Genomic DNA, 13,690 nt, shown 5'->3' with positions numbered 1-13,690 from the left:
GTCATCTGAAATTAGTTTAAGGCCAAGTTCAGAAAGTAGAGTGAGTGCAAACTCCATTAAAGATTCTTGAATGGAGGGAGGATGAGAAGAAACGCGAAACTAAGGGTGGGTTCCTTCCTTCCTTCGCAGGAAGCAGGGGGTGGGCAGGTGACTGCAGCAGGACACCTAGAGATGAAATTCAAGGGGAGAATTGTTTATGTGTATGTTGTATTTGTATAATGTTCTCTCTTTGTTTCTTTAATGCCAACAACTCTATTAGGAACTTATCTTAAGTCCCTCCTTGTTCAAATGAAGAAACATACTTTGGGATTTACTCGGACACCTGCATCAAAGCCACCAACAGGATGCACTTTCTCTCTAATTTCATAAGTTAATACTTCCTTCCAAAACAGAACATCTCCCTCTTCCTGCCCTCGGTTCTGCCTCTTCCTTCCTTTAGTGGCCGATCACTGGATTGACTGATATTAAAGACACTGTGCATCTGTCTTCTGTGGAGAAGTTAGACTTACAGCCATCCATCTGCAGTCCCTGTTTCTCTTTCTCAGGCTTCATGCCTTTCTTCTGGAAGAAACCAAGTGAAGCACTTTCCATCAAATTCTTGCCATAGCCATTCACAACAGGCTCATTTTAAGCCACTCATTCTGTACTTTCACTCATGAAAGTGAAAGTGAAAGTCGCTCAGTCGTGTCTGACTATTTGCGGCCCCTTGGACTGTCCATGGAATTCTCCAGGCCAGAATACTGGAGTGGGTAGCCTTTCCCTTCTCCAAGGGATCTTCCCAACCCAGGGATCAAACCCAGGTCTCCCGCATTGCAGGCAGATTCTTTACCAACTGAGCTATCAGGGAAGCCCTAGGTAGCCGCTGGTTCCAGTAACTATTCAAATCAATTTTGTCAGTCAGACCTTAGAACATGTAACTTGCTTAACACTATTCAACCTAATGCTTGATGACTATCTGCATTTGTGTTCGTAGACCTTAGAGAGTTGTATAGAGTTAGCTATTTTGAGTTTAGTGAAAGTTTCCAAGTTTTCTTTTTGTAACTGAAATGTTTTTTTTCCTTTGCCCTAGAGTTCATTTTTTGTCTCTTTCTCATAAGTCCTGCCAATCCCTTTTTCCTTTCCACTACTCAAATAGCCTTCTCACCCATTCTCTACATTTTCCATTTTCAGTCTGCCTCCAAAACATAAGTAAATGTGTATGTACTCTCCTCAGCGGTCCTTGAACTCTATTCTGCTTTAACAAATAACTTTTATGGCATATTTTCACATCTTAGTAAAATCTCATTTTATGAGACGTGTATTCAGGTAACTGTGTCTAGCCCTCCTTGCTTTGTTTAATCTTCCATGAGGGTCTTTACACAGAGATTTCCTCGGAATACCACTGGGTATAAATAACACTGAATGGTTTCACTTTTCCCCTTTTAAAATAAATTTAAAACATAGACTTGTCTATGATATTTCCTTTTTCAAATGGCTTTCCTTACCATCTTGAAACAAATAATGGATAGCAATTTATGAAGACTGGTAAAACATAGTCTGTAAAACTTGTAATGCTTGTTTATCGCACTAATAGATTAATTCTCTAAGTATCTACATATTACAATCAACAAAATTGAAAGTCTTTTATGCTCCTTTTTTTGGGATAGTAATATTTTTGTGATAGTAGTTTGACATACATCAAATATTATGCCAGCCAAAATAATTGTGACTGTCACATATAAAGACAGCATAAGTGTTTATTCTGAAGTACTGAAAAAGAGAATCTTACAAAGTTGAAATGAACCTTAATACTGCATCCCGCAAAAAAGTTTTAGTGTTTTGAAATAAGATTGATAACTTTAACAAATTATAGGATTTGCTTTTAAGTGAATGTAAAAATACAAGATTGATGATTACTAAAGAGTAGGTATCAGTATGATACATAGAATTTATTATATCTTACAGGAGAGGTTATGAGTGGGATAAAGAAATACTTGCAAACTAGAAAAAAAGAATCCATAAAGCCATCCTAATTTTTTTAAGCTGAAATCTGATTGTCTAGACTAAACATTTATATTCCAAAACCCTCTGTATAAAACATATGAATGCTATCTATCAGCATGTATATATTTAATGCATTTATTAAGAAAGATTGGTATTATGCTCTAAATACAAAACTATAAAAATATAAAAGGTAGAGATAATAAAGTTTCAGTAGGTAAACATGGTTTTAGTCTGTTTTTAAAAGTCTTTGCAACACTATAGTAACACTAAAATGTGAATGCTTTGGGTTTAGTGTTCCTCACATACCTCAAAATGCACTATAAATCTGTTATTATATCAAAGTTATTTCTTTATGGTCCATTGAAAGGTACAGAACCTTCTCTTCCCACAAGACATTTTATATTCAGGACCTATAATGCATACCTATGTATGCATATTCAATAGTATTTCCTATGCATATATTCATATAGTGTCTATGTTCACATAGGAAGTAAAGAGAAGAATATATTTTATTCCATGATACTAGCACTCTAAGATTTATTTTTTTTCTAACTTTTATTCTAGGGTTCTGTTATAACCTGCTTGACTGAGCAAATTTTAAATATATCAGCAATATCTGAGCAAAACTCATTTGAAATTTATTATCAATTTTGAAATTCCATCACATTCCATAAATGTTGGAAGCTAACAGGCTCTTTTTTGCAGTTCTTAATGATAATAGGTTTGCAATGAAAACACATTAAAAATAAACCTAATCCACTGATGAGAATATATTTAATGTATTTATTTTAGATTGCTGATAATTTAGGGAGTACTTCATGCAGAGTGAATTCATCAGGCACTTTGCGTTCTTAATGCTGTTCTCAACTTTCCAGCAAGGAGCCAACATTTCCCCGTTTTCAATTTGGAGCAGAAAAGTATTTGTAGCAGCTGTAGCTCTTAATTTGACATCTAGTTTCAGGTCATTTTCATGTAAATAGGAAACAATAGAGACCTGCTTACAATTTCCATAATGGGGATGTTTGCTTCAACTTTATCATTTTCCTCTGGCAATTTTATTTTCTCTCTCTGGGATTAAAGGAGCCAATAATTGTTCACGGTTATTATTTTTCATCTTTATAAACACTTGTTAGTTCCACTTTCTATTACTCCAAAGCTCACAGCGCCTTGTATATTTCAGTCATATACACTATCCATTAATGTTTCTGGCTCATCCTTCCCTTAATCTGGAGTAGGTTAGGCAGGTCAGGCTTTCTATTTCTTTCTGTAATACATTTTCTCCAGGCTTTGCAACTTCTTTTTATACCTCTAAAAAAAAAAGTAGGAGGTGAAAATTTGGAATTGTTCTATTGAATACAACTGATGCCTTATTGAAAGGCTAGTTCAAGTTTTGATTTATAATGCTTTGAACATGCCAATATGTATTACCAACTGTGGCTTCACAGTTGTTTAAAATGTAATTTTGTGCTTTTTCTAATAAATACATATTTTATTTCATTTTTCCTCTGTACTGTAGGAAAAGCCGTACTTTATATTTAGGCATAGATATGCTTGATTCCATGTATTTTATCCTCTATGCAGTAATTTTCAAGTGTGTCTCAATAGGGAGAAATTTCGTTTTTGTGTACATCTTTTTAAATATGTTGATTTATGCAGATTAAGTTAAGTAGGAAGTTATTTTTGTAGGTAGTCATTTCCATTTGTTCCTCTTCTAGGAGAAAAAATAAGAAATCAGATAGCCTTTTAAGTATTTTATTTCCTGGAGCTTCTGAACATTCCAGCAAATCATGTACTCCTTTGATTTCATCTCTGTTGTTCAATTTACAGTAGTTGTTAAAATCTGAAGTTTTTTTGGTTTTCTTTTTAATATGCCACATCTGTTGTTTTGTTTTTGTTTTAGCAAAGACTCATTTGTACTCCCTTTTTCTTTTTTTCTGTCCCAGTGATATGACAAGAACAGTGGAGATTTCCGGGGAAGGAGGCCCCTTGGGAATACATGTAGTGCCTTTCTTTTCATCTCTGAGTGGAAGGTAAGACGTTTTCCTTATATCAGAAGCTCATGCTAATGAAAAACTTAACTTGAGCTCATTTTCCCAAACATTTTTCAGAAGAGGAGTAAGTGTATGTCTCTGTTATTTAGATGGATACCTCAGCACATGCTTCTATTGGCCACTTATTTGTTAGAAACAAAATAATATCACTTACTTCTAGGACACAATGGAAAAGACATCATGTTTTCTGTATTTACAACTAAGTAAGAAGTAACTTTCTTAAAGTATTCTTATCAGTAACACATATAAACAGAATCATGGAAAGACTTTAACATGTGGTTAGACAAATATAGCAACTGAATTTTTTAGTATTCAAAAATGCACTTAAAAGAAATATAATAATTCCAAATTGATATTTCTTGATCTTCTTCATGTTTATGGAACCTCTAATAATAAATATTTTAATATTCTAAGTATATATCAGAAATTCAATATATTCTGATTTAGCTAAGTAGCAAAATGTCTTTATTCTGTTTATTTTGTTCTAAAATATAATGTAATCAATCAAAAATAATTTGACACATCCTTTTGAAATTTTAAAGACAAATTTATAAATTCATGCTAGTAAATGGTAATATTATTGTGTCACCATTTCTTGAAATTCATGTCTACTTAACTGGATGTATGGAGAAGGAAATGGCAACCCACTCCAGTATTCTTGCCTGAAGAATTCCATGAACAGAGGAGCCTGGCAGACTACAGTCCATGGGGTCGCAAACAGTCGGACACAGCTGAATGACTTATCACTCACTCCTCACTAACTGGTTGTAGAACTTGTTTTACTGATGGGAATTAAAATGTGTGCCTGAGAATTAATGTTAGTACCATTTTAACAGCCTTACGAAACAAGTATTAGATATTATATTATTTTTCAAGAGGATGGCTACCTTGAGGACTAGATTGACACAGACAAAGGCTGTCAGAAACTTAAAGAAAATCAGTTTATCCCTGTTTGACATGTTTTAAATTATTTTGTTAAATTTATTTTCTTAAATGTATCATTAAAAAGGCAAAGTACCTGACTTTAGTTTAGGTGATCAAAGACCAGAAAAGTCAGTTGATTTTCCTCAAGGTCATACAAAATCCAAATCTCCTGACTTGTCCTCGCTCCATTGTTCTTTCTAGAACAAAACTTTCCCCAAAGGTTATATAGTATTAATTTACTGGTTCTGAATATTTATTCAATGTGGTCTGCCATATAGTGGCAAGAGCAGATTTAGTCATGATATTTTGGTTGGCATCATTTTCAGCAGGTAGCCATCTGCTACCTGTAATTGCAAAGTCATCACCTTTTTCAGCAAATAACATCTGATGCCAAGCTCTTGATGGAATGAATGTCCGCTAAAAAGAAATGAACTGAAAAGCTAGTGGCTCTTATTATCTCATTTCCTGTATGTGTTAATAAGCGTGTTTATAAATGTTATGGGTTATGGCACAGGACAAGCTGAGGTTGTTTTTGATAGACAGAGCAAGTATTTACCCAGTTGTCACAAGAAATTCTAATGGCTTTTGGCAGAAGTGTACTGATAGAGCTTTGTGAAATACCAGCGTGGCTAAATTACTAGGCCCTTTAGCTTAATGAAGCTGGAATAGAACACAAGATCATCCCAATTTTCAAACCATGAAGAAATATACGACATGACAGTCACCCTACTTCAATTTCAGTCATTCAGAAAACAAGTTGACCCTCTAGACTAGAAATCACCTTCTCTCACTTCAAATGAGGAAAACACACTACAGGGTATTGATTTGCTCCCTGCTCCTTCCTGATTCTGATTTCTAGCATAGGCCTTGTAGAACAGGAAGAGGAATATTGGACTTGGACTTGAAACAATTGGATTTGGATCTCAGTATTCTCTTTTGTATAACCTTGAGCAAGTCCCCTAAACTCGCCTCTTGTGAATACCTACTTCACATCAAGATTGTGGGGATTAAATGGCATTAAAAATATGAACACTCCTTGTAAAACACACAACCCATGAATGTGTAAATTATTAGGATTATTACTGTTTTGTCTAAAACAGAAAAGCCTGGTTCAGAAATGAACTTCTATAAGTTCATGGTCAACTTTTCAGTAACTTTGTGAAATGATTGTATAATTTTTTTTTTTTTTTTTGCTATCCACTAGTATTACAGAAAGGAAATTTAATTAAAAAACATAAAAAAATAATATGGAAGTGGAGACATGAGCCAATAAAAGTTAAGAAGTAATGAGTACAGGCTGAAACAGCACACTTAACTCAACCCATGTGTCTAGAAGCAACTGCACATAGAGCCTGTCATACAAGTGTCTGACTTCATCATGCCATATGGTCACCCTTTGTGAGCACAGAGGGTGGGGGGAGTTAAGGTCATAGTGGTAACTTAGTTCTTAATTTCCTTCCATTTATTGGTTTGTGTCATTATTTTAAATTAGAATTTACATTTAATTATTTACTAAGACTACCGTAATTGGCTTTGCCTTTAATTTCTTTTTTATTTTTTTTCTTTGACAAAAATAGAGCCACACCTGTTGTAGAATAAGATCCCTAATCAAAGTTAGAACACCCTGAGTATAACATACTGACTGCTATACTAGACAAGGCCTCATTGGATTCATTGGGATACAGAATGCTGCTTAAATGGAGAAAAATTGGCTTGCGCAATAAAAACAAAAATTGCAAAAGAAAAAACACCGAGAGTCCCTGAAAGTAAAAAGCAACTTGATTTCATTAAAAAAAGAAATATATATAGTTTTATTTTAGAATTAAAAGCATGAAATCTAATTGTCTGTCAGTAAATAAAGATAGCATAGTATACCTGCTTCACAGTAAAAACAGCTAAATATGAAACAGAAGAAGGAAGAAATGGATGAAGAGGGACATATAATATGAGGAGAGGATATGCTAAGGTAAAAAGCCTAAGCTGGTGAACAACCGAGGCAGTATGATACTGTGGGGAGAAAGGAGGAGGTAAGCAGTGAATAGGTTTGTGCCTACATGATTATTAGAAGGGCAAGAAGCAATTGTTACACCTCTCATTCTGCTGGGCTATGGACTTCAGCCTTCTTTATCAGTGCTCCTTCATGCAAATTAGTTTGTTCATTTCAGCCTGTAATGCTTCCACAGTGTTAATTTTGAAGTCTCAAAGAGTCTTGGTCCCAAAGGAGCTAGCTCCCCACAGCCCATCCATCAGGGACAAAGAGGAAAAAGAGAGCCTCTTTTCTGAGCCTTCTCATACTGGTCTGCATGAAATCAAACTGGAGGGAATCCACCCCTTCCATCAAAAAAGAAGGCAGGAGTGGTTCGTTGCCAGGGACCAAACTAATAAAATCAGTCAGTTTTACATTTTACCAAAATTACCTCTGACACATGGGTTTTACAGTTGGGCTTATTCTGTCAATAAATTTTTCATGGAAAGTTAGGTTATTTAGATGAGTGAGGTTCACACAGCATACTCCAGCTGTAATATGCCAGCTAAATTGCAACCCAGTGGCCTGAAAGAATTAATTCATCTCCCAAAATGTGAAATTAAATCCTAGGGAGCAACATTACATGACTGATGATGTACTGAATTAAATTAAAGGAAGACTTGAATGCTTGTTAAAAAAATATCGCTTACATAAACTAGTTTATAACCACATGTGAGCCTCCTAATGGATCGTGTTATTGTGAATCCACCATAACAAAAATCCAGAATGTGAACTATTAGAGAGTTGTTTAATTTAGGAGAAAGATACTATTATGTTCTATTTCTTTCTCTCCTTTTTTTTTCCGACACATCAAATAGTTCAATTCTTAATATTATGTTACAAGATGAAGGTGGGATTAGTACCTTACAAATATTAATTTAAATCTCAGATTCTTTATCACACAGTAGTGCTGTCCCCTATTCTTCTCCACACAGAATATGACTAGTTCACTAACCTACTAGAATTTGGAAATGAAGCGTCAATGCACACTTGGCTTGTGACCTAGAGGCTTCCCCTCAGTAGGTGGTGTGACTATTTGCTCTCTCATGTAGCAGCCTACAGTGTTCATTTAACTGTTTTGCAGTAGAAATCTAAATAGCCCTGCATTTGCCTCTCCTCTGACCTTCTTGAGATGACATGGGCTCATCAGATGAACTGAATTCCTAGAGGCAGAGTCCCCACCCCATGGCAGCTCCAAACAGGAAGATGGTTTCCTCCTCCATTTTCATTAAAGACTCCTGTTTCTCCATGGCAGACCAGACTATTCACACATAAAATGTGCTCATGTTTTATTTAGATTTGACTTAATGCAAAGGGAATACGTAATAGCTTGTAAGACACCTGTATGGAAGAGTATGACAAAGTAGGAAAACAAGAGGATGAGGGAAGAGGAGGCTGAGGTTTTTCTACATCTAGCAGACCCCTCATGGAAGATGTATCTGTCTGTCTTATCCTGAGAAACCTGGGACCCTTCCATGCCACAAGGAACAGGGAAATCCCTCACGGGAGAAATGGCTAAAATATACACAAGTTTGGTTTCTTTTAGTTTTCAGTTCTAATACTACCAGTATGTAATAGATGCATCCAGGTACACACATATACACACAAAATTCTTTCTTCTTATTTCTGTAGTTTTCTTTTCTCCTGTTCTTTTTCTCCAACTCCCTTCTCCTTCCTCCTATTTTAAGCCACAGCTGCAAAGCACCAGTAGGCTTGGGGTATCCTCTCTGAATACAGATTCTTCCTGGTTGAAATTTTAGACAACACTCTCCAAACCCCTGCTTTCATCTGGCCACTGTCTCAGAAGTGAGGACTCCTCCAGCCTGATCAGATAAGTCCTTCAGCTAGCCTTCAAGGCCCCTGCACGTGGCACTGGCCTCCCCATCCAGCGTGAGCTCCCACCCCGCTCCACTTACACAGACACCCGGTCACCCCTGTCTCCATGTGTTCTGTCTCCTCCTAGCCAAATCCCATTCATTCTCCTAACCCAGTTTATATCCTACTTTCTTCCCAAACTCTTCTATGAAGACTCGGCCTATTGATAGCTCCAGATTTTTTTTTTTTTTAATTTCCCCTGTACTCCAAGCCTGTACTGAGCTGTCTTCCTGGTCTTATAGCCCTGTTTCATATCCGTCCATCCAAAGTGCATAGAGAACACTCAACATAACACTCTATTCAGTGACTCGAACACATGGGGCCATACTTCTTTCTAAATTAAGTAATGTGGTCTGTGCTAAATGTTTTCTTCTTAAAATGCATATTATTAAAAGAGGTAGGAAGATTGCAAAAAGACTATTGTGAAACCTAATCCTCTCCTGTTATCAAATGTCAAGTGCTCCCTTGACACCAACTCAAACTTACTTATTACAGTCAGCCCTTCTGTGATGCCCTCTCCAAACCACAAATCCCGTGTGTCCTCAACTCTACTAAGTGACACTAGCCTTTTCTAAGTTTACTAAAAGCATGAGGAATGCAGCTATTGATCAGCGTGCTCTGGGTTGGTGTTTATGTAGATTTGTCTTGGGGGGGGGGGGTGTAGTATCTTCTTTTATTGAGTTGTAAGGGTATGTGTGTTTCTCTGATTTTATTTTGTGTTTTACTAAAGATTTTAAATAACAAACAGTTGCCTGGATATAAAGCATAATTTCTTTCATAAGGAGGAGTAGGTACTTATTTCTGAACGGTTGCAAGTGGAAAAACAACTTGCATACCATTATTCAGTCATTCTCTTCAATCTAAATGTTGCATCCAGGATTCTAGGACTCTTCATTCGTGGCATTGAGGAAAACAGCAGGTCCAAACGGGAGGGACTGTTTCATGAAAATGAATGTATTGTAAAGATCAACAACGTGGACCTCGTAGACAAAACCTTTGCTCAGTAAGCACTTTTTTCTTTTCTTTTCTTTTCTTTTTACTTTATTGATTCCTAAAATGCTTATTATAATCATTACTGTACTCATTATGATCAAAACTGTAGGTATAATTTCTGGTTAGTTCCCTTTGACTCCAGAACATCCATTTTCAAATACATCCTGTGTTTGAGCATACTCAGGGGTGGCCTGCACAAGTCCGTGACAGCCCGGAGAAGGACCAAGTATAGAACGAAGCAAGCCTCCTGCCTGGCTGTCTTTCTGTGACATCGATAGACGGGTTTGTTTTTCTTGGGATACGGGTCAGTTAGACTGGTATTTAATGACTCTTTTCACAGGCTGTTAGTTCGGCTTATTAATTAACTTACTTGGTGTCAGCAGTCTTCCTTAAACTAAATATCTGTGAGAGATGTCTATGAGGACTCACTGAATAATAGAAACAAATGAAAAAAAAATGTAAAATACTCTCCCTCAAGAAATTGTTTCTCTGCATGTGAAATGTTAAAGGAACAGGTCTTTATACCTAAGAAATAGACTATGCAGCAGTGTACCTATGCTTTTTAAAATGTATATTGGCATTGCAATGGAATAAGGGACTAATTATTAATACCCTTTAGTAATCATCATCGAACTCTATTGTTTCAAACAAAAACAACTCAATCTTCTCTGTGACCATTAGTTGCCAATATTATGTTGGGTAGAAAGGGTGAGTAGTTGTACCTGGAGTGGCAGTGGGCACTAGCTGCTTCAGTGTAGGAAAAAAATGAAGCCTCTAGAGACTATTTCTGAAAATAATGAATAATAGGCAAAATTATAATTATTATAAATAATGATTTTTTTTTTATATATCACTGTGCTTTTTACCAAGACTTAATAGTAATGCAAGGCAGACATTACTCCCTGTATTATTGAGGTGGAAATCAAGGCTTATAAAATTTCAATACGAAGTAGGAATTGAATCCTAGTCAAGAATCTACCAGAGGAGTTGGGCTGTCTATATGAAGACTTCTCCCTTCTCTACTAGCAGTGTAAGCTCTTCATTAATAAGGTGAGGAGGAGCTTAGATAGCAGTTGGAATTGTGATTAATTTTTATTTGGTGTGACTGCTAGTAACAAAGACCTGAACTAAAGGTATCTTAAACAAAATTTACCTTTTTTAAGGACACATAAGTGTGGAGGTGGCAGTCTAGATTTGGTTTGGAGGGCTCACCATCACCAGTGAGTTAGGCATCTTCCATCTTTCACTTGGCCATCCTTCTTATGTGGCTGCTATCTTTAAGCTATATCATGGTCACAAGGTAATTGCTTGAGTTCCCTCCATCACTTCTGAGTTTCAAGAAATAGGAAAGAGAAATGGAACAAAAAAGTTCCTGCCTCCCAACTGAACTAGATTCCCTATTGCCCTTCATCTCATTGATAAGAAAGCTGGGAAAGATTGTTGTTTTACCTGGTCATAAGGTATAAGGAGGCATAGGAAGAAGGAAAGAAAAAGTAGTAGGAAATTTGAAGAAAAGCACAAAGTGCTAAAACAAAAAAAAGCAAAAAATGCAGATACTCTTTAGTGAAATAAATAACAGAGAGTATGCATTTTGGGTTGACAGTCCACTGTGATGTTTGGCACAACCAACATACCTACCAAGTGTCACCATGGAGAACCGTCTGTGTCAAAATTGAGCTTTTTGAACACAATCCACATTAGAAAAGACCTGTCCTTCAGAATAAAGTCCTAAAAGGAAACCAAATGATCATCTGATGACCACCATCAGATATTTTTTTTTTTCTTTCCATTTAAAATTAGAGCTTCCTTTTCTGTTGAGTTCAGTAAACACTTCTGGATAGAATTTTAGATTTAGAAATGCTTAAAAGCTGTGAGTCAGACAAGTTAATCTCTCTGAGCCTCAGTTTCTTCATTTTGCAAAATGAGACCCAAGTATACCCACCTAACATCGTTGTTAAGAGAACTGAATGAGCGCCTCATGCGCGCTGATAACGCACACATAGCCCAGGGCAGTGGTGCCTCATGAGCAGGCCATACGTGGTCACTGGCACCGTGTTAGCAAAGTCATATCGGTAGGGACAGTGAGAGCACCTCCTGTGCGTCTGCGCCTGGGCTGCTGCCATAGCTGTGGCTCTGGGTGCTTCAGACAGCATGCTGGGACATAGGATCACGGTACCTTCACTGTCTTTCAAGGGCTCAAGACCTCTTCCGTCAGGCAATGAAATCTCCAAGTGTGTTCCTCCGCGTGCTTCCACCTCAGAACCGGGAACAGTATGAAAAATCAGTCATTGGACCTCTTAACATTTTTGGCAACAATGATCGCGTGTTGAGAACAAAGGAGCCACCTTCTGTCCTTGGAAAATCAGGAATAAAGACAATAAATCTCACAGGAACAAGCAGTCCTGAAGAAGATGCATCTTCTCTGCAACAGAGCAAGAGCCCCCGAGTACCAAGACTAGGCAGAAAACCATCCTCTCCCTCACTCTCCCCGCTCATGGGGTTTGGCAGCAAGAAGAATGCAAAGAAAATTAAGATTGACCTAAAGAAAGGTAATTATTAAATTATGCTTAATAGCATTCTATTATTGTAACATGTAAAATTGGTTAAGAGAAATACATTAAGGCTAATTTTGTTAATTCTCCTTTCATTTAAATGAATCAAAGAATAGATTGAAGTGTATACTGCGGTAACTTAAATTTCTTGAAATTGTAGTACTTCCTTATTCTTTCTTTTCCTTTTTTCTAGAGAGTGTAGATTATTTGAAATAAGAAAATGATTAAAGACATGCTGGGAAATAAAACCATCACAAACTTGATAGGAGCAGATTGATACTGTATCACAACTTAGACTAAATAGGCGCTGAAATTCAGTCGTCTCTGTTTAGAGTGAGATTAGGCTTCCCTGATAGCTCAGTTGGTAAAGAATCCACCTGCGAGGCAGGAGTCCCCGGTTCAATTCCTGGGTCAGAAAGATCCACTAGAAAAGGGATAGGCTGCCCACTCCACTCTTCTTGGGCTTCCCTGGTAGCTCAGCTGGTAAAGAATCCGCCTGCAATGTGGGTAAACCTGGGTTCGATCCCTGGGTTGGGAAGATCCCCTGGAGAAGGGGAAGACTATCCACTCCAGTATTCTTTCCTGGAGAATTCTATGGACTATAGAGTCCATGGGGTATCAAAGAGTCAGACACGACTCAGCGACTTTCACTCACTCGGTGATTTTTGAAGAATCTTTTAGTCCAAGTCTGAAAAGCCAATATATTGTTTCTGGTTCTCTAAGATAGTTTTATACCAGCAAAAATTATTCCTCAGCAAATACGGGATAATTAGTGATTTCACAAATTCAACAATGCAAGTAATGTTTCAAATATTCTTAATTTCAAAAGCATATATAACCTTTTATTTCTTCATCTTTTTAAAACTTTTTTATCCATTTTAAGCCCAGATCAATGGCTAGATCATGTGTGTTCATACATATTTATACAGTATTATACATACATACATACACGTTTATGTATTTCTGTGCTTTTATTTTGTGACTTCTCCTATAGTCCCTTCACCCACTGAACCTTCTGCAATCCACTGGGATTTTCAGGACTTCATTCAAAAGAAACCAATATTTTATGGATTCCTGTTGGAATTAATAGAAAATATAATGATCCCAAGGTAGTTTTAGAATACATCTTAACATATATTTAAAGCATGCAACATATGCCTTTAATCAGGATATAGAGATTATTCTGAAAGATCCTTTAGTCAAAATTTTGTCCTCCTGTAAGAATTTTATACTGGGAAGAAAATGTATTGACTAGGATGCACAATTAGGCTTTTTATATAAATGCA

At 36.6% G+C, this 13,690-nt stretch overlaps 1 protein-coding gene across 3 annotated transcripts in view; it reads left to right on the top strand.

Moving 5' to 3' along the window:
• Positions 1-13,690, top strand: part of PARD3B (par-3 family cell polarity regulator beta) — a 1,129,489-nt gene that overhangs the window by 627,190 nt on the left and 488,609 nt on the right. For all 3 annotated transcript variants that reach the window (XM_061148945.1, XM_061148946.1, XM_061148947.1), the window contains exons 6-8: positions 3,927-4,013; positions 9,737-9,862; positions 12,046-12,401. In XM_061148945.1, the coding sequence (XP_061004928.1) occupies positions 3,927-4,013; positions 9,737-9,862; positions 12,046-12,401 (569 nt within the window). The remainder of the gene's footprint in view (positions 1-3,926; positions 4,014-9,736; positions 9,863-12,045; positions 12,402-13,690) is intronic.

This window comes from Dama dama, chromosome 8 (genome assembly GCF_033118175.1).
Source record: "Dama dama isolate Ldn47 chromosome 8, ASM3311817v1, whole genome shotgun sequence".
Classification (NCBI taxonomy): Eukaryota; Metazoa; Chordata; class Mammalia; order Artiodactyla; family Cervidae; genus Dama; species Dama dama.
This window is presented reverse-complemented; position numbering and strand designations above follow the sequence as displayed.